At 37.7% G+C, this 20,732-nt stretch overlaps 1 protein-coding gene across 1 annotated transcript in view; it reads right to left on the bottom strand.

The window, feature by feature from the left end:
• OTOGL (otogelin like) overlaps window positions 1-20,732 on the bottom strand; it is a 166,409-nt gene that overhangs the window by 73,623 nt on the left and 72,054 nt on the right. The window contains exon 26 of the mRNA XM_021922642.2: window positions 6,015-6,149. Coding sequence (XP_021778334.2) covers window positions 6,015-6,149 — 135 coding nt within the window. The remainder of the gene's footprint in view (window positions 1-6,014; window positions 6,150-20,732) is intronic.

Genomic DNA, 20,732 nt, shown 5'->3' with positions numbered 1-20,732 from the left:
AAAAAGAGAAGAAATAAAGTGAGTACTAGGTTCTCTAACCAAAATATATCAAATTAGCTTAGTTAATATTTACCAACAACTATCTATGTGCTAATATTCTTGCTTGGTCATGCCTTTTCTGAATTCTGTAAGAAAAGACAAAACAATTGCACAAAATACGTAAAAACATAAATATTGATTACCAGACACAAACTAGCAGATGGACCCCACATGGATAAATGGACAAAGGGAAAAGATATTTCAGTTACATATGGGGAAGAGCAAAACAAGGGAATGGACACAGAAGACATTAAGTGATATCCCCGCCAAATCAGAAATTTTACATCTGTGATGAATAAATATGACAGAACTAAAAAAGGTATGGCCTTGCCTGCAAAAGAGAGAAATTTGGTCCTGCTCATGTTTCTGAGTAGCTAATGATAGCATGCAAATAGTCTACTGACTTTATTAAAAATGTATTGAAAATCAGAATCATTAAGTTTGGTAGGAGACATTGCCTTCCCAATTCAGGCAAAAAGAAGCTGTGAAGTACTTCCCTTAGGTGAAAAAGAGAAAGTTCTCAACTTAACAAGAAAGAAAAAAAATTGTATGCTGCGGTTGCTAAGATCTATGGTAAGAATGAATCTTCTATCTGTGAAATTGTGAAGAAGGGAAAAGAAATTCAGCTAGTTTTGCTGCTGCACATTAAACTGTAAAACTGACAGCCACAGTGCATAGTAAGTGCTTAGTTAAGATGGAAAAGGCATTAAATTTGTGGGTAAATGGCATGAACAGAAACATGTTCTGATTGCTGGCAATTGAGTCTGCTACTATCTACGGTTTCAGGCATCCACTGGAGGGCTTGGGACCTAACCCTCATGGACAAGGAGGAACTACTGTATGTGTGTAGCAGGGTGGGAAGGGGTGAATTACCATTAAAGGGATTCCAGAAGGCTTCTTGCAAGGGGTGGGTGTGAACTGATCTGCAAGAGGATATGCACAGCAAGGTATAGGGGGTTGAGAATGAGAATGGAGAAGAAATCCTTCCAAAGAAAAGAAACGGCTTGAATCAAGACTTAGGGACAAGAAAGTCAAAGATTTATTCAGAACTAAGGAGAGTACCAAAAGGCTAGAGCATGAATTACATGATGGATCATAGCCTGAGACCTTTGCAACCAAGTTATCCAGAGTAATTATCACATGTGCAAAATGTAGTCAATAAAAGCTATCAAACAGGGAAGCATCAGACCATGGTCGTATATTAAAAGAAGATAATTTATGCAGCAGAAAGGATAAAGCAGAGAGAAATGAGAGATGGAACATATCGGGAAATGTTAGAGAACTTTTATTGTAAAGTAGGAATATACAATATTCTTTATTAAGCAAGGGCAACACATGGCTATATTGATTTGAATCTGACCTTGAAATTAACTCATATAATAACTTCAAAAATGGACAGTTAACATCAAAGTAAGTAAGACAAATTTAGCCAGAAGCAAAAGAAAAATTGTGAAGGAGATATGAAATTCTTTGGTTACTTTTCTCCTTCAAGTAATAACAAAAGCATAGTTTGAAAATACTACACTACAATAGACTTTTTAATAAATATTTCAAAGGGAAAATGAAATAAATTTAGTCACATCCATAAGGAGTTTTCAGTCTCCTAGCCCAAGGTCATACTTAAAATAGGTGCACGGTATATTGTATAGAACAGTATATATTGTATATAACCATATGTGTTGTTGATTGGCTCTCTCTGATCTCATTTCCTTCCACTTCCCAATCCCCACCCTCACTGACTAAGCTTCAGCTATGCTGGCTGTCTTTCTGTTCTTCAAATTTACCTAAGCTTTTACCCATCTCAAGTCCTGTGTGTTTGGTGTTCCTCCTGCTAGGAACTCTGTTCTCCAGATCTTAGCGTAATGGCCTCATTCCCATCAGTTGTGACCCATATGCTCCCTCCTCTGAGAGGCCTCCCCTGATTGCCCCACTAGAAATTTCATCCTCAAGATGAGCCAGATTGGTAGGCATTTAGACAGCGCAATGCTCTTCTGAGCAAGGACAGTCCCTTGCTCAGATGTGGGCCACCACTTGGGCTTTAATGCTCTGTAATTGCCGTCTTGAAATTCTGATTTTACGTGTGAATCCGTGTTTTGTCAGTGAAGGTCAGTGAGACAAAGAATCACGTGTCTGGGCTTTGAAGCCTTGGCTCACATCTCCTGCTGTCTGCCCAACCTCCCTGGGATTGATTCTCAGATGCCTGCTTCTCTGCAGCCACCCAGAGACCACTGCTACGCTGTACTTGCAACACAGAGGCAGGATGAGTTGGACTTAGGCATGCATACCCAAATGCCAACTTAGAGTTATGAGGCAAGGAAGGCCCTCAGCACTGACAGGGTGTGTGGTGTGCACTCACCCCAGGACTATCCCTATGCTTGAGTGAGCATGGCATTAAATGATGATTTAAAAAAAAAAAAAAACACCACGACACATCAAGACAGAACACAAAACAAGAAAATGAAACATTTTACCTGTTTTGAACAAATTGCGTAGCTTGCCCTACCCCCAAGTCGGTCTCTGCCACCAGAAACTAATTCTATTGTTTTCACTGCACTCTTTAGTATCTTTCTATCATCTTGCTTGTCTTTGATTTGTTTCTCTTTTGCTCAGTTTGGTTTTGCATCAGTTATCCTGATACAAAAGCACATCTTTTCTATTTGTCTTTAGACATAAAATCCTTCATTTTCATTAGATAGGGCAGTTTACTACAAGAAAATCCTCTGTGGTCAAAGGGATTTGCCTTACGCCTTACTTTTCAGATTCATAAATAATGCTGTTCATTAGAACAGTGAGGTATTATGAATTGTCCAAAATAGAGATCTCCACTTCAGATGAGAATTAGAGCACTTTAAACAAACTCTAGTGATGTTAGCAAGATATGTTAGAAATATGGAGAATTAAAATATTTAAAGTACAGCTTAAATAAATTAATAAAATAGTTATATCTTATACATTTGATAAAATTAGAATTGTACATTTACGTATAAACATAACAGAGGTGGGCCGGGCATGGGGGCTCACGCCTGTAATCCCAGCACTTTGGGAGGCTGAGGCGGGCAGATAACGAGGTCAGGAGATCGAGACCATCCTGGCTAACACAGTGAAACCCAGTCTCTACTAAATACACAAAAAATTAGCTGGGCAAGGTGGCGGGCACCTGTAGTCCCAGCTACTCAGGAGGCTGAGGCAGGAGAATGGCGTGAACCTGGGAGGCGGAGCTTGCAGTGAGCCGAGATCACGCTGCTGCACTCCAGCCTGGGCGACAGAGCAAGACTCCGTCTCAAAAAAATAAAATAAAATAATAAAATTACAGAGGTGATTTTTTGTTCTTCCCTTGAATGGGTGGTCCGTCTACCATAAAATAAATAGTGCTTATTTTTCACTTTCAATGTTTGAGAAAAAAAATATTGCAGGGGATTTCTTTAGGGTCAAACTGTTTTTATGACTTTTCTTAATCTTATGTCACACAATTTATATAAAGGAGACTCATTAACACCTACATACAAGTGAAAATTGGAAGTTGAAAGTTATGTGGAGTTGCAATCACCACTTCAAAGATATGTCAAACTGTCTTTATAAGAGCATTTACTATTTTCTCTTGTTTCTTTTTTAACATCCTTTTTCTTAGAAATAACCTTCACCAATAGATGAATATCTGGTTGGTGGTTACGACAAACCGCTGTAATTACTTTAAAAACATGTCAACATGATTGTAGAAACTCTGTTTTGCCCAAAGGTTGATTGCTGCCCAGTTAGTTTCAATGCTTCTGACTGAAACATAGTTATGTTTTAAGGTAATTGTTCTCAAACTTTAGTGTGCACAAGAATTTCAGGTACCATTGAAAATGTCAATTTTGTTTTCAGCAACAGCCATTCCAATTACTGAAGTCAGACCAAAAACCAGCACTTACAAGAAAAAATTCCAGATGATTTTAATGAATATTGGCAGACCAAACTGAGAGAAACACTGTTCTAAACATCTCAGAATATAGGTCAGTTTTTAAAGCCCATTTGTCAAATCATGTACTTTCTAACTCTAAAATTTCTTGCCTATGCAATGAGGTTCAAATATCTTGCACCATTCAAGAGCCTCCACAGTCTGGACTCAGCCCCCTCATCTATTGCCTTTACCCCATGCTCCCTGAATGACAGCTGATCAGGACACTCCTCCCTGAGTCTCTTTGCCACTCCCTCCATCCACTGTCTCATATGTTGTGCTTCCACCAATCTAAACCACCTGCAGTTATCCAAACATGCCATTCCATCTCTCAGCTCTGCTCTGCTGAGTGGGTTTATTCGTCTGTACTGATTGCCACCCTACTCCCTCTCTTCACCTGGCTAATGCCTAATCATCCTTTAAGACTCAGTGCAAATCATTTCCTCCACAGCATGTCTTCTGAGCCTTCAACAATAGGGAGGGTAAAGGAAATAAGAAGAATCATTTCAAATCCATCAATTTATACTTTCATTTCAATCCTCACACAAACTAAAGAAGTAGGTTCTAAAATCTTCCCAAATTTACGGATGGAAAAGCTGCAGCTTGGAGAGGTTAAGTAAACCTGCCCAAAGTTATAGAGCAGGCAGGTGATGGAACAGAGGCTCCAAGTTACTACTGAGTGACTCTAAAGTCTATGCTCTTAACAATCACCCTAAGCACCCCAGGTTTCTTTAGGTGTTCTTCCCAGCAGTTCCCATATTATCCTACATAAATTCCTACCATAGGACACCACGCTGTGCATCCTTATTTACCTGAATGTATCCGTCACCTGAGCAGAAACTTCTTAAAGGCAAGCACAGTGTTATTTCACTATTGTAGTCCCAACAATTAGCACATGTTTTGATAATCAGTAAACATTATAAAAGAAGGTACGAGATGAATGAATGAGTGAAATTTATTCATTCTATTAAATTGGGCAGGCTCCAAGGATACAATAAACAAGAACTTGGAGACAATTGGGGAAGACAAGCTCACAAGTAGTTTCATTAAAGCATGATACACATTCCAATAGGGTGCTTCAGGGTATGCGGAGGAGCTCCCCGGAGGAGGTATGCTAAGACATATTGCATAAGAATAATTTAAATGGAAAGACAGATCCAGGAAGAAGCAATAATAGTAATGAAGGACTAATAAGATGCTCCACCTTCTGGAATGTGGGCTTGAAGCAGAAAGTGATGAAAGAGCTGGCAGGAGAGGTGGGTAACAGCCAGATTGGCAAGGCCTTGGAGGAGCAGTGGGAAGGCATCTCAAAGTCTTGAAGAACCACAGAGTGACATATTAAGATTTCCATCAAAAATGTACATATATAAGGCTGGGCGTAGTGGCTCATGCCTGTAATCCCAGAGTTTTGGGAGGCCAAGACAGGTGGATCACCTGAGGTCAGGAGTTTGAGACTAGCCTAACCAACATGGTAAAATCTCGTCTCTACTGAAAATACAAAACTTATCCAGGAGTGATGGAGTGCATCTGTAATCCCAGCTACTCAGGAGGCTGAGGCAAGAGAATCGCTTGAACCCAGGAGACAGAGGTTGCAGTGAGCCGAGATCATGCCACTGCACTCCAGTATGGGCAACAGAGTGAGACTCTGTCTAAAGAAAAAAAAAAAAAAATATACAAGTAAAACTACCTATGCTGCAGTATGTGAGGATGAATTAGAGGGGAAAGACTAAAACTAGAAGCCAAGAGTCTAGCCTGGAAGCCACTGAAGTAATTAAGGCAATAGGTGAGGGCTGCAAGGGCCCAAATGGCAACTATGGGAATGAAAGCAAGAGGAATGAATTGGAATATGGAGAAGGCAAGTTAAGAAATAAGAAGAGAGAAGTGAAGCACAATTTACTGAAGCCACACAAAATGGAAAAGAAAAAACAACATAGATCTCATAACCATTTACAGAGAGAAGTAGCCCAAATCATTTCTATTCTATTTGTAGTATCCTCAGGACAACTTCAAATGATCCTGAAAGAAATAATTCACTAACCTGTTTGTAAGGAGTATCATTCAGGTAAATTTCAGTGTCCCCAACTGAAATCAAAACACTTTTAGAACAAACAATATCGTTGTCAAAGCATTTCTTGTTCTGGGCAATGATAGATATATCTGAATCATCTGTACTCTGAAATGTCAAAAATATTTTATTAATACAAATATATACAACCTATATTATTTTAGTTATTTTTATTAAGAAATCTTAAAGATCAATATTGACAATGGATTGCATTAGAACTGAAAAACAACTTACCTCCATAAAAAAAGTCATTTTTAACTAATAATGTGAAGAATTTTATAGAAATATAGTAGGATACCTCAATCTTTAAACACCTATAATATCTCTGTTAAAATTTTGTTCCAGCCAAGTTTACCATTTTATTTCTATAGCTCAAATGTACTAACCATTATCATTTTCTTTGTCAATAATCAACAAAACAGTATGTCACTTAGGGAAATCTTAAAAAATATTCATTGGATATATGTCTTTGGTTTTATTTAAAGGATATTTCTGGCTGAATAATTATTTGTCTATACATAAGAACACAAATAGTTACAAAACTTTGGTATTTGTTAGTAAATAAAATAATGTGTATTGTTTGAGAGCTTACTTTGCATTTTACATATATTATCCAATTTAGTTCTTAGGCAAACTTTTTGAATTAGGTATTATTTCCATTTTACAGATGAGGAAACTGAGGTTAAGACGGACTAATTGATTATCTGAGGTCGCTTTGCCAAATAAGAGGAGGATCAGAATTCAAATCCCTAATCTGTTTTGTTTGTGTTGATGCCACTTATAAAGAAATTAGGAAGAGTCTAGAAATGGTTGAGGAGAAAGACAACTTTAGATGATAGGGAATCCCTAACTTCAAGGAACACTATTTGGTCTCTCTACTCTAAATGTCACACTTCCACCTCCAGTTAGACCCTTTCCTTAGCAACTCCCCACTGCATCCACTAAGTCACTCTTTAGAATCAAAGTTTCTAATTTTCTACCCCAGTTGAATGGATAGGTTACTTCAGTTGCACTGACTCTGGAAATTTCATTCTAAAATATTGTTTGTATCTGGTTCTTTAAAAGTTTTAATTGGCAAGTTATAATTGTACATATTTATGAGATACAAAGGGATGTTATATGTATATAATGTTAAATAATTAAATAAAACTAACATATTCATCAATTCATATACTTACCATTTTTCTAGGAAGAAAGTACATGCTTCTTGTCAGATTTTCAAAGTGGTCTTAATCTCCCCCAAAGTTAAAAGCTACTGTTTGAAGAGCCCTTTCACTAATAGTGGACAGTAGAGATTTCATTAAAAGGAAAGGAAGAAATGTGACATTTCTCCTTGGATTCAATGTTCAGTTTTCAAAGGCCCACACATATTACCTGAATCTTTTCCATTTTGAGATATATGGGTCAGCGTTTACTTTTATAGTAAGAAAAAGTCATCAAATGTTTGGCAATCATAGGCCAGGCACGGTGGCTCATGCCTGTAATCCCAGCACCTTGGGAGGCCAAGGCGGGCAGATCACTTGAGGTCAGGAGTTCAAGAGGTCAGTCTGGCCAACATGGCAAAACGCGGTCTCTACTAAAAATGCAAAAATTAGCTAGGCATGGTGGCACGTGCCTATAGTCCCAGCTACTTGGGAGGCTGAGGCAAGAGAATTGCCTGAACCTGGGAGGCTGAAGTTGCAGTAAGCTGAGACCATGCCACTGCACTCCAGCACTCCAGCCTGGGTGACAGAGTAAGACTCTGTCTAAAAAAAAAAAAAAAAAAAAAAAAAAAAATTGGCAATCATACAGTTTGTTTTTCTTTTTCTTTTTTCTTTTTTTTCAGATGAGGTCTTGCCCTGTCACCCAGGCTGCTGGAGTGCAGTGGCATGATCATGGTTCACTGCAGCCTCAATTTTCCAGGCTCAAACAATTCTTCCACCTTGGCCTCTGAGTAGCTGGGAGACTACAGGTGTGTGTCACTACACGTGACCAATTTTTAAAATTTTTTTGTAGAGGCAGGGTGTCACTATGTTGCCCAGGCTGGTCTCAAACTACTGGCTCAAGTGAGCCATTCATTTTAGCCCCCCAAAGTGCTGGGATTAGAGGTGTAAGTCACCTTGCCTGATGATCATAGAGTTCTTGATGTAAATTCTCCACACTTAGTTTTTCACAACACTGGCAATATGAAAACTAGCTCAATTCATCTCTTATTTTGGCTAAATTCTTTCTGCCTTGTTAATAAGTGTTATAGTGACTAGAGGATAGGTTTTTAATGAATGGTATTGATGGAGTAATTAATGTGTCCCTCTGTAACCCATTTTTCCTTCATAGATGCTGGGAGCTTTTGCTGCTTTTTAAACAATCCTTTTGCAAAGCATTGCCTAAATTTTGAAAAGTGGAATAATAAGGGTCATTATGATGATTATGGCATTGTACTACTCAAAAAAAAATAATGTCATACTTTTCTGCCTTTCTGCATAATTTTCAAAGAAGTAAAAATGCATAATTTAGGGTTTTGCTTTGCTCTTCCTCTTGGGAAAAGTTATTTAGATTAAGGGATGTGAAAAGCTGATTGAAAGGCTTTCTATTGCCATTATATTTTATTACTATTAATTAAAGTGCCTCAATGTTAGTTTTATCCTTTATATTAAATCTGAAATGTCAAGAAATATTCTATCTGTATGGTTTGTCTTATAATAGCATGTTATGCTGACAGTAATTGGAAACAATAGCACTATACCTAAAAGTCACATTTCTATACTTTCCATTTCTGACATATTTCAAGTTAATATTAGGTTTAGAAATAATGCCGCAGAGTTGCTAAGCAACACAGTAATAATGATAACAAAGCTGGAGGAAAAAGGTCAATATCAATGTGCCACATGGGCTCCTCAAAACCCTTTATTCTCAGGTACTAAAAGCTTTAATACAGAATATGCCCCAAAATGACTCTGAAACAGAAACTCAGCACCTTTCAAGGACGTATATAATTATACTTGACATGTCAGTCTCAGCACCTGTCATAGCCCCAGCCTTTTAAGGGTAATTATCCCACACAAAGTCTCTGCTGATACCATAGCCTCAGGCAGCCATGGTTTATGTCCCAAAGCAGCACATTCATTTATGGGCAAAGGGACTTCAATGCTGGCAGAAAAAACGAACTATACTCTATTCAATTCTCTCTCAAATTTGAACCATTAAATACCGACTTTTTTTTTTAACGTTTTGCAGTAAGATCTGAGGGTGAATAAACATGTAAAGGATGTAAGGAAGAGTGGGAGCTGACCAGGTAAAAACAAGCTGAACATATGAGGAAGTAGAAAGGATGACTGAACTGAAGAAAAAGTAGAGAAAAGACACAGAAAAGAAAGTTAGACACGCTGGCCTGAGTAAGCAGAAAATAGGGCAGTCCCACAGAGATTGTCTAAGTTGCAAGAATGCCATCAGGTCAACCATGACTCTCTGCTGCCTGGAGCCAAAACCACCCTTCAGTTGACACCTTCATGAGGTTCTTGTTAGAACACATAAAAAGTTGGAAAAAAGAATGGTAAATATTGTAAAAGGTTACAAAAAATTTATAAAGATCTTACCTTGTGATCAAACTAATTAAAATTTGATGTATTTTTTAAAATTAACTTTAGTGTTAATAATGCACAATGCAAAGGTAAAATTTGTTTTTCTCTTTTGAACAAGATTTTTGTGTAATATTAAGAGATAGTAAAGGATTTTTATTTACCTTTTGAGTATACGGCAACAAAAAAAAAGAGAAGAGAGAGATAGATTAAATTTACCTTTTTAACCGTCTTTATTAAGTTTTAAGATTATTTGGGAAACTGAGTCTCCTCTCTACCAAAGAGTAAAGGTTATTGCTTTTTAAAATATTTGAATTATCACTTTGATTAAATAAATGACTAATTTTACAGTGATCTGTGACTCTATTTTGCAATATCAAGTGTTTTAAGTCTTTGATATTTGATAATCTTTCCAAATTCTAAATTCAGTCTTTTGGCCTCAAACTAACTTTTTGGATATTAGGGCTCCTGAAGTCCGAGACAGACATATTAATCTTCATTGGTACATTAAAATTATACCAGAATCATTGTCAAATACGAAATGGTGTTTAACTTTCTTTGAGTTATTTTTATATGAATGTGTCATTAATGTATGTTCCAAAATTATATGAGATTCATATAATTCTTGTATGTCTTAATCTATGTTATCAGGAATAATTATGACTATTACGTTAATGATTGTATGCCACAGAAGTAATCAAATTTCCTTGTCTATTGTGTCTTTAACCATTGCTATTCTAAGACTTTTGTCATGCACAGACAATTATTGTTTTACTTTGATTCTTCTCAGAAAGCACTTTATAATCAGCTGCAGTCCACAACTTGCTTCCTTAGGGAAGTTTGTGGAAAGGACTCTGACAGGTGCTCTTGAAGGCAGGTTTCTTATTACTCTGGAGACTGTGTCATTAGACTAGAGAGAAAACTTCTGGGATTCTCATTGGAAAGCAGATGTGTTCGTGAGGATTGCTGGCCCAATACTGGGCAGAACAGGAGTTAACAGCATGGGACTGAAATAGTAGAAGGCTGAAATATTTTCCTATGACTTTTTTGTTTGAAACATTGGGCTTCTTATTGTTTTGTTTTCTAAAGTCAAGAAAACAATTCTGCCGGGTGCGGTGGCTCATGCCTGTAATCCCAGCACTTGGGAGGCCAAGGCAGGCTGATCTCCTGAGGTCAGGAATTCGAGACTAGCCTGACCAACATGGAGAAACCCCATCTCTACTAAAAGTACAAAATTAGCTGGGCGTGATGGTGCATGCCTGTAATCCCAGCTACTTGGGAGGTTGAGGCAGGAGAATTGTTTGTACCTAGAAGGTGGAGGTTGTGGTGAGCAAAGATTGCACCATTGCACTCCAGTCGGGGCAATAAGAGTGAAACTCCATCTCAAAAAAAAAAAAAAAAAAAAGAAAGAAAGAAAGAAAGAAAGAAAGAAAAATAAAAGAAAACCTTTTTTTTGAGCCATTTATAGCTTAAAATAAATTGAGTAAAGCATGCTCTTGTGAGCAAAATTTGAGGCATATTTCTTAACATCTGATTTCTCCAGAATTTGAAAATTATTTGTGAGTATTCTTAAATTATGGCAATATAGCTATTTGCATAAGTTCAATAAGAATCTATTTTCTGCTGTAACAGGACACAGTTGGAGACGCTGGTTATTTTACCATGGCTTTGACTAGGATGGAATATTTACAGATATGACCGGACTGCTTTGGGGAATTTAAGTTGACATTATAGAGCTGACCAAAGCCTCTTGTACAGACTGGCCTAGCACCTTGTTTATGCAATTCCTTTACAATGTTTGTGACCTGTAGTAAGTGAAACACATCACTTTCTGACAGGACTAGAAACCCCAAGTTATTCTGGAACCTCAAAAAGAGAGAAATTAATCCAATTCATATAGGTATTTGCAGGCACAGATAAATCCTTAGCTTGGCTAACCTCAAGAGGTTTTTAAAAGGTCTAACCTGAGATTATGAAAAAGTTACAACAAAGTCAACATAAAAGAGCCTATATGAACAATAATTATTCTTCCTGTACTTTATGCAAATAATCAAGCCATACATATTACAATTAAAACTTATTTTGCAAGTAAATTGGTCCTGTTATGATTTGTCTTTCATAGAAATGAGGAACTACAACATGGCACAAGTATACATATGTAACAAACCTCCACGTTGTGCACATGTACCCTAGAACTTTAAGTATTAAAAAAAAAAAAAAAAGAAATGAAGAACTAGAGAGAGAAAAAAAATATCATTTGAAAAGAAACTATGGTACATCTTTTATTAGATTGTGGCCTTGTCCATTATTTCTTAGTTGTTATTATTTCTCTACAATTAAACACAAACACAAGAATATACTTTCCTCTTGCCAAGACTCAGAGTTAAGACAAATACTCTACTTGAAGTATTTTCTGCACAATCACTATTTGAAACTACAATGATAAATGTTATGTTTTCTCTACTACAAAAGAAAATGAGGGTAACAGGAGAAAACACTAATAAGTAGTTACTGAGTTCACCAAATGCCCAGCATTCTGCAAAATGACTTGGAAAGAATAATAAGAAATATAAGGTACTATCGCCACCATCAAAACCTTAGAATTTTCTTAGAGAAATCTGGAGTATATACTTTACATGGAGTATACATAGTAGATATGTCTTTACTGGCATGCTTTATATTTAATAGGCCTCTAAAATTGTTTTATTAAATGAATGAAATAATAATGTGAACAAAGATCACCACCATACATTGGAGAATGTTTGTAGAGATGCTGACACATGAATAAGACTTTTAATGCTTTTGGAAGAAATGTGCAAATATTTTTTGCATATACAAAATGAAAAAGTTTCATAGAATCTTTGTCTTACTACTTAAAATGATACCATAAACAAATATCTTTAACAGTAATGATATATACAGTGGGAACATTTAATGTTTGACATTATATTGTCAATGAAACTTTCTTTGTTCTGAATGTAACTTAAATTTGACTATGCAGAAGAAGAGAATAATTTCAAAAAGAATTAAAATCAGGTTGTTAAGAAAGTGAAATGTTCTACATTCTTACTACTCAAAATATGGTCCATAGACATGGAGCATCAGCACTATCTAGTAGCTTATTGAAAAGGCAGAACCTGGGGGATTTGGCAAGATGGCAGAATAGGAACAGCTCTGGTCTGCAGCTCCCAGCGAGACCAAAGCAGAAGGTGGGTGATTTCTGCATTTCCAACTGAGTTACCTGGTTCACCTCACTGGGACTGGTTAGACAGTGGGTGCAGCCCACAGAGGGCGAGCAGGAGCAGAGTGGGGCGTGGCCTCACCCAGGAAATGCAAGGGGCCAGGGAACCAGGGAACTCCCTCCCCTAGCCAAGGGAAGCCATGAGGGGCTGTGCTATCCAGCCCAGATACTACGATTTTCTCATGGTTTTTGCAACCCACAGACCAGGAGATTCCCTTGTGTGCCTACAACACCAGGGCTGGGTTTCAAGTTCAAAACTGGGCAGCTATTTGGGCAGACCCCAAGCTAGCTGCAGGCGTTTTTTTTTTTTCATTCCCCAGAGGTACCTGGAACCTTAGCAAGACAAAACTGTTCACTTCCCTGGAAAGGGGTCTGAAGCCAGGAAGCCAAGTGGGCTTACTTAGCAGGTCCCACCTCCATGGAGCCCAGCAAACTAAGAACCACTGGCTTGAAATTCTCGCTGCCAGCAGAGCAGTCTGAAGTTAACCTATGACGATCAACTTTGGCTGGCGGAGGGGCATCTGCCATTACTGAGGCTTGAGTAGATGGTTTTCCCCTCACAGTGTTAAGAAAGTCACTGGGAAATTCAGACTGGGCGGAACACACCACAGTGTGGCAAAGTAGCTGTGGCCAGACTACCTCTCTGGATTCCTCCTCACTGAGCAGGGCATCTCTGAAAGAAAGGCAGCAGCCACAGTCAGTGGCTGATAGACAAAACTCCCATCTCCCTGGAACAGAGCACCTGGGGGAAGGGGCAGCTGTGGGCACAGCTTCAGCAGACTTAAACATTTGTGCCTGCCAGCTCTGAAAAGAGCAGCAGATCTTGCAGCAGAGCGCTCAAGCTCCGCTAACAGACAGACTGCCTCCTCAAGTGCCTCCTGACTGAGAGACACTTCCTAGTAGGGGTCGACAGACACCTCATACAGGAGAGCTGACTGGCATCATGTGGGTGCCCTTCTGGGATGAAGTTTCCAGAGGAAGGAGCAGGCAGCAATCTTTGCTGTTCTGCAGCCTCCACAGGTGATACCCAGGCCAGGCAAGCAGGGTCTGGAGTAAAACTCCAAGAAACGCCAGCAGACCTGCAGAAGAGAGCCCTGACTGTTAGAAGGAAAACTAACAAACAGAAAGTGATAACATCAACATCAACAAAAAGGACACCCACACAAAATCCCCATCCAAAGGCCATCAGCATCAAAGATCAAAGGTAGATAAATCCATGAGGAAGAGGAAAAAACAGCACAAAAATGCTGAAAATTCCAAAAACCAGAATGCTTCTTCTCCTCCAAATGATCACAGCTCCTCTCAGAAAAGGGCACAAAACTGGACAGAGAATGAGTTTGATGAACTGACAGAAGTAGGCTTCAGAAGGTAGCTAGGAACAAGCTCTTCAGAGCTAAAAGAGTATGTCCTAACCCAATGCAAAGAAGCAAAGAAGCTAAGAACCTTGATAAAAGGTTACAGGAACTGCTAACTAGAATAACCAGTTTAGAGAAGAACATAAATGACCTGATGAAGCTGAAAGACACAACACGAGAACTTTGTGAAGCACACAAAAGGATCAACAGTCAAATGAATCAAGCAGAAGAAAGGTATCAGAGATTGATTATCGACTTAATGAAACAAAGCATGAAGACAAGATTAGAGAAAAAAGAATGAAAAGGAACAAAGCCTACAAGAAATATGGGACTATGTGAAAAAAGACCAAGCCTATGACTTATTGATGTAGCTAAAAGTGACGGGGAGAATGGAACCACGTTGGAAAACACACTTCAGGATATTGTCCAGGAGAACTTCCCCAACCTAGCAAGACAGGCCAACATTCAAATTCAAGAAATACAGAGAACACCGCTAAGATACTCTTCGAGAAGAATAACCCCAAGATACATAATCGTCAGATTCTCCAAGGTTGAAATGAAGGAAAAATTGTTAAGGTAGCCAGAGAGAAAGGTTGGGTTAGCCACAAAGGGAAGCCCATCAGACTAACAGCAGATCTCTCTGCAGAAACCCTACAAACTAGAAGAGAGTGGGGTCGGGGGCAATATTCAACATTCTTAAAGAAAAGAATTTTCAACCCAGAGTTTCATATCCAGCCAAACTAAACTTCATACACGAAGGAGAATTAAAATCTTTTACAGACAAGCAAATACTGAGGGATTTTGTCACCACCAGGCCTGTCATACATGAGTTCCTGAAGGAAGCACTAAATATGGAAAGGCAAAACCGGTACCAGACTGCAAAAACATACCAAAATATAAAGACATATGATGAAAAAACTGCATCAACTAATGTGCAAAATAACCAGCTAGCATCATGATGACAGGATCATATTCAGAGCTAACAATATTAACTTTAAATGTAAATGGACTAAATGTCCCAATTAAAAGACACAGACTGGGAAACTGGATAGAGTCAAGACCCATCGGTGTGCTGTATTCAGGAGACCCATCTTATGTGCAAAGACACACATATGCTCAAAATAAAGGGATAGGGGAATATTTACCAGGCAAATGGAAAGCAAAAAAAAAAGCAGGGGTTGCAATCCAAATCTCTGATAAAACAGACTTTAAACCAACAAAGATAAAAAAAGACAAAGAAGGGTATTATTACTTAATGGTAAAGGGATCAATGTAACAAGAAGAGCTAACAATCCTAAATACATACACACCCAATACTGGAGCACTCAGATTCATAAAGCAAGTTCCTAGAGATGAACAAAGAGATTTAGAGTCCCAAACAATAATTGTGGGAGACTTTAACACCCTACTGTCAATACTAGACATATTAACAAGACAGAAAATTAACAAAGATATTCAGGACTTGAACTCAGCTCTGGACCAAGCAAAACTAATAGACATCTACAGAACTCTTCACCCCAAATGAACAGAATATACATTCTTCTCAGCACCACATCACACTTATTCTAAAATTGACCACACAATTGGAAGTAAAACACTCCTCAGCAAATGCAAAAAAAAAAAAAAAAAAGGAATTCATAACAAACAGTCTCTCAGAACACAGTGCAATCAAATTAGAACTCAGGATTAAGAAACTCAATAAAACTGCACGACTACATGGAAACTAAACAACCTGCTCCTGAATGACTACTAGGTAAATAACGAAATGAAGGCAGAAATAAATAAGTTCTTTGAAACCAATGAGAACAAAGACACAACGTACCAGAATCTCTGGGACACAGCTAAAGCAGTGTTTACAGGCAAATGTATAAATGCCCCTAAAAATCTAAATGTCCACATCAGAAAGCGGGAATGATCTACAATCGACACCCTAACATCAAAATTTAAAGAACTAGAGAAGCAAGAGCAAACAAATTCAAAAGCTAACAGACATCAAGAAATAACTAAGATCAGAGCAGAACACAGGGAGACAGAGACACGAAAAACCCTTCAAAAAATCAGTGAATCCAGGAGCTGGTTTTTTGAAAAGATTAACAAAATAGACCACTAGCCAGACTAATAAAGAAGAAAAGAGAGAAGATTTTCTAGTTTATTTGCATAGAGACACAATAAAAAAACTATAAAGGGGAGATCACCACTGATCCCACAGAAATACAAACTACCTTCAGAGACTATTTTAAACATTTCTACCAAATAAACTAGAAAATCTAGAATAAATGGATAAATTCCTGGACACATACACCCTCCCAAGACTAAAGCAGGAAGAAGTCAAATCCCTGAATAGACCAATAACAAGTTCTGAAACTGAGGCAGTAATTAATAGCCTGCCAACAAAAAGAAGCCCAGGACCAGATGGATTTGCAGCCCAATTCTACCAGAGTTACAAAGAGGAGCTGGTACCATTCCTTCTGAAACTATTCCAAACAAAAGAAGAAGAGGGACTCCTCCCTAACTCATTTTATGTGGCCAGCATCATCCTGATACCAAAGCCTGGCAGAGACACAACAAAAAAAAGAAAATTTCAAGCCAACATCCCTGATGAACATCAATGCGAAAATCCTCAATAAAATACTGGGAAACTGAACCCAGCAGCACATCAAAAAGCTTATCCACCACGATCAAGTTGGCTTCATCCCTGAGATGCAAAGCTGGTTCAACATACACAAACCAATAAATGTAATCCATCACATAAACAGAACCAATGACAAAACCACAAGATTATTTCAATAGCTGCAGAAAAAGCCTTCAATAAAATTAAACATCCCTTCATGCAAAAAACACTCAATAGTTTAGGTATTTATGGAACATATCTCAAAATAATAAATGCTATTTATGACAAACCCATAGCCAGTATCATACTGAATGGGCAAAACTGGAAGCATTCCCTTTGAAAACCAGCACAAGACAAGGACGCCCTCTCTCACCATTCCTGTTCAACATAGTATTAGAAGTTCTGGCCAGGGCAATCAGGCAAGAGAAGGAAATAAAGGGCATTCAAATAGTAAGAAAGAACGTCAAATTGTCTCGGTTTGCAGATGACATAATTGTATATTTAGAAAACCCCATCATCTCAGCCAAAAACTCCTTAAGCTGATAAGTAACTTCAGCAAAGTCTCAGGATGCAAAATCAATGTGCAAAAATCACAAGCATTCTTATACACAAAAAATAGAAAAACAGAGAACCAAATTATGAGTGAACTTGCATTCATAATTGCTACAAAGAAAATAAAATACCTAGGAATACAACTTACAAGGTATGTGAAGAACCTCTTCAAGAACTACAAACCACTGCTCAAAGAAATAAGAGAGGACACATACAAATAGAAAAAGATTCCATGCTCATAGCTATGAATAATCAATATTGTGAAAATGGCCATACTGCCCAAAGTAATTTATAGATTCAATGCTATTCCCATCAAGCTACCGTTAACTTTCTTCACAAAATTAGAAAAAACTACTTTAAATTTCATATGGAACCAAAAAAGAGCCCATATAGCCAAGAAAATACTAAGCAAAAAGAACAAAGCTAGAGGCATCATGCTATCTGACTTCAAACTATACTACAAGGCTACAGTAACCAAAACAGCATGCTACTGGTACCAAAACAGGTATATAGACCAATAGAACAGAACAGAGGCCTTGGAAATAATGCCACACATCCACAACCACCTGATCTTTGACAAATCTGGCAAAAAATTACTTGTCAAAAAAACAAGTAATAGGGAAAGGATTCCCTATTAAATAAATGGTGTTGGGAAAACTGGTTAGCCATATGCAGAAAACTAAAACTGGACCCATTCCTTACACCTTATACAAAAATTAATTCAAGATGGATTAAAGACTTAAACATAAGACCTAAAACCATAAAAACCCTAGAAGAAAACCTAGGTAATTCCATTCAGGACATGGGCACGAGCAAAGGCTTCATGACTAAAACACCAAAAGCAATTGCAACAAAAGCTAAAATTGACAAATGGTATCTAGTTAAATTCAAGAACTCTGCACAGCAAAAGAAACTACCATCAGAGTGAACAGGCAACCTACAAAATGGGAGAAAATTTTTGCAATCTATCCTTCTGACAAAGGTCTAATATCCAGAATCTACAAGGAACTTAAACAAATTTACAAGAAAAAAACCAAACAACCCCATCAAAAAGTGGCCAAAGGATATGAACAGACACTTCTCAAAAGAAGACATTTATGCAGCCCACAAACATATGAAAAAAAGCTCATCATCACTGGTCATTAAAGAAATGCAAATGAAAACCACAATGAGATATCATCTCACACCAATTAGAATGGTGATCATTAAAAAGTCAGGAAACAAGAGATGCTGGAGAGGATGTGGAGAAATAGGAACGCTTTTACACTGTTGGTGGGAGTGTAAATTAGTTCAACCATTGTGGAAGACAGTGTGGCTATTCCTCAAGGATCTAGAACCAGAAATACCGCTTGACCCAGCAATCTCATTACTGAGTATATACCCAAAGATTTATAAATTATTCTACTATAAACACATATGCACACATATGATTATTGCAGCACTAGTCACAATAGAAAAGACTTGGAGCCAACCCAAATGCCCATCAATGATAGACTGAACAAATAAAATGTGGCACATATACACCATGGATTACCATGCAGCCATAAAAAAGGATGAGTTCATGTCCTTTGCTGGGACATAGATGAAGCTGGAAACCATCATTCTCAGCAAACTAATGCAGAAACAGAAAACCAAACACTGCATGTTCTCGCTCATAAGTGGGAGTTGAACAATGAGAACACATAGACACAGGGAGGGGAACATGAAACACTGGGGCCTGTCAGGGGCTGAGGGGGGCAAAGGGAAGGAGAGCATTAAGACAAATACCTAACACGTGGGGGTGCTTAAAACCTAAATGATGGGTTGATGGGTGTAGCAAACCACCATGGCACATGTATACATATGTAACAAATCTGCACGTTCTGCACATGTATCCCAGAACTTAAAGTATAATTTAAAAACAGAAAAGGCAAGAAAAGGTAGAACCCAAAACCCTACTGCAGTCCTATGAAAACAGAATTCATATTTTAACAATTTCCCTAGGTGATGTGCATGCACACTAAGGTTTAAGAAGTGCTAAGTGCTGTTCTAAAAACTTCACATTGAAAGCTCGTGTATGCATTTATCACAAGTGTTAGATTGCTAGAACTAAAAAATAATGTTTAAGCTTGTGGTCTCTATTGTCAAGTGGAGACTGTTGAAAAAAAGTCATACAAGTGATTTTTTAGCTTCATAATTCAGCCATAATTGTGCTAGTTCCATGAAGAATACAGAAGTATACCACATAGTTCTGACATAAAATAATACACAATCTAGATTAGTACATAAAAATAATCAGAATATAATGAGCTGCTTAATTTTGATGTGATGACTATAAACACAATAGGATATAAGAACAGGACAGATAAGTGTGAGCTGAAACTATGACTTTGAGGGAGCAGAGGAAATCAGATACAAAGAGTACACTGAGAAAAGACATAGATGAGGGATGGAGTTGACAGAACCCTTGGAAAGACTGGTGTAGGAGGTTTGACTTTATGACAATATTGGAAGCCACTGGAGGCCATTGGAAGTCGTAGTTCTTAAGAAGCAATGATATGATAACAATATGAGTCTCAGAAAGATAAATAGAAAGAAATAGTATATTATTGTGAGGATGAACTTGAGTCAGAAATATAGCCGAGAAATTAAGGGGCAGAGCTGTACATATCAATTTGGAACTCATCAGTGTGTAGGTGTGGCTAAGATTTTAGAAGTGGATGAACACATCAAGCACCAGGAAAAAGGGGTAGAGAACCACAAACAGATGTCCAGTTCAATAAACATTCAGTGAGAAACTATGTGCCCAGCATGGTGCTCCTCCCTTGTGAAACATGGATGAGCAAAACTTGCTCCTTGCTCTGAAGGAACCAAATCAGTCATCTCTGAGTGGGGACTTATATAAGAGGAAAAGACAACACAAGACAAAGAAGAAACCAGAGAGAGACTGAAAGACTCATAATATCCAGAAAGTCAAGGGTGGAGGTAACTTAAAGGAGTGTCGGAGGCACCTAAATCTCAAGGAAAATGAGGATTTGATATAAAATCAACCTGAAAGGTGTATTTGTTTATGCGTTCAAAATTCTAAATTGTTATCTACTTTTCTAAGTCTCTAAATTTATACTCTAAACCTCAGGGGATGAAAGGATTCTAATATTAAATTGTTAGCTAAAACAGGCTTGTTCAAAGAGGATACTTAGAGAAAGTATATTCATTAGTGTGCCTTCCTTAGGCTCCAAAAATAATCCAAACAGCACAAGATAAAAAAAAAAAAAAAAAAAAAAAAAAAAAACCCTACAGGCAACTTACCATCCGCTGTAATTACATGACTGCCAAATCCATTGCTAGGTATTTATTCTTTAAGAAACTTAAAATCATTCATAAAGGAAGCCAAGACAG

This window comes from Papio anubis, chromosome 9, assembly GCF_008728515.1.
Source record: "Papio anubis isolate 15944 chromosome 9, Panubis1.0, whole genome shotgun sequence".
Taxonomy (NCBI): Eukaryota; Metazoa; Chordata; class Mammalia; order Primates; family Cercopithecidae; genus Papio; species Papio anubis.
Note: the sequence above shows the minus strand (reverse complement) of the source record. Positions and strands in the feature narration are given on the sequence as shown.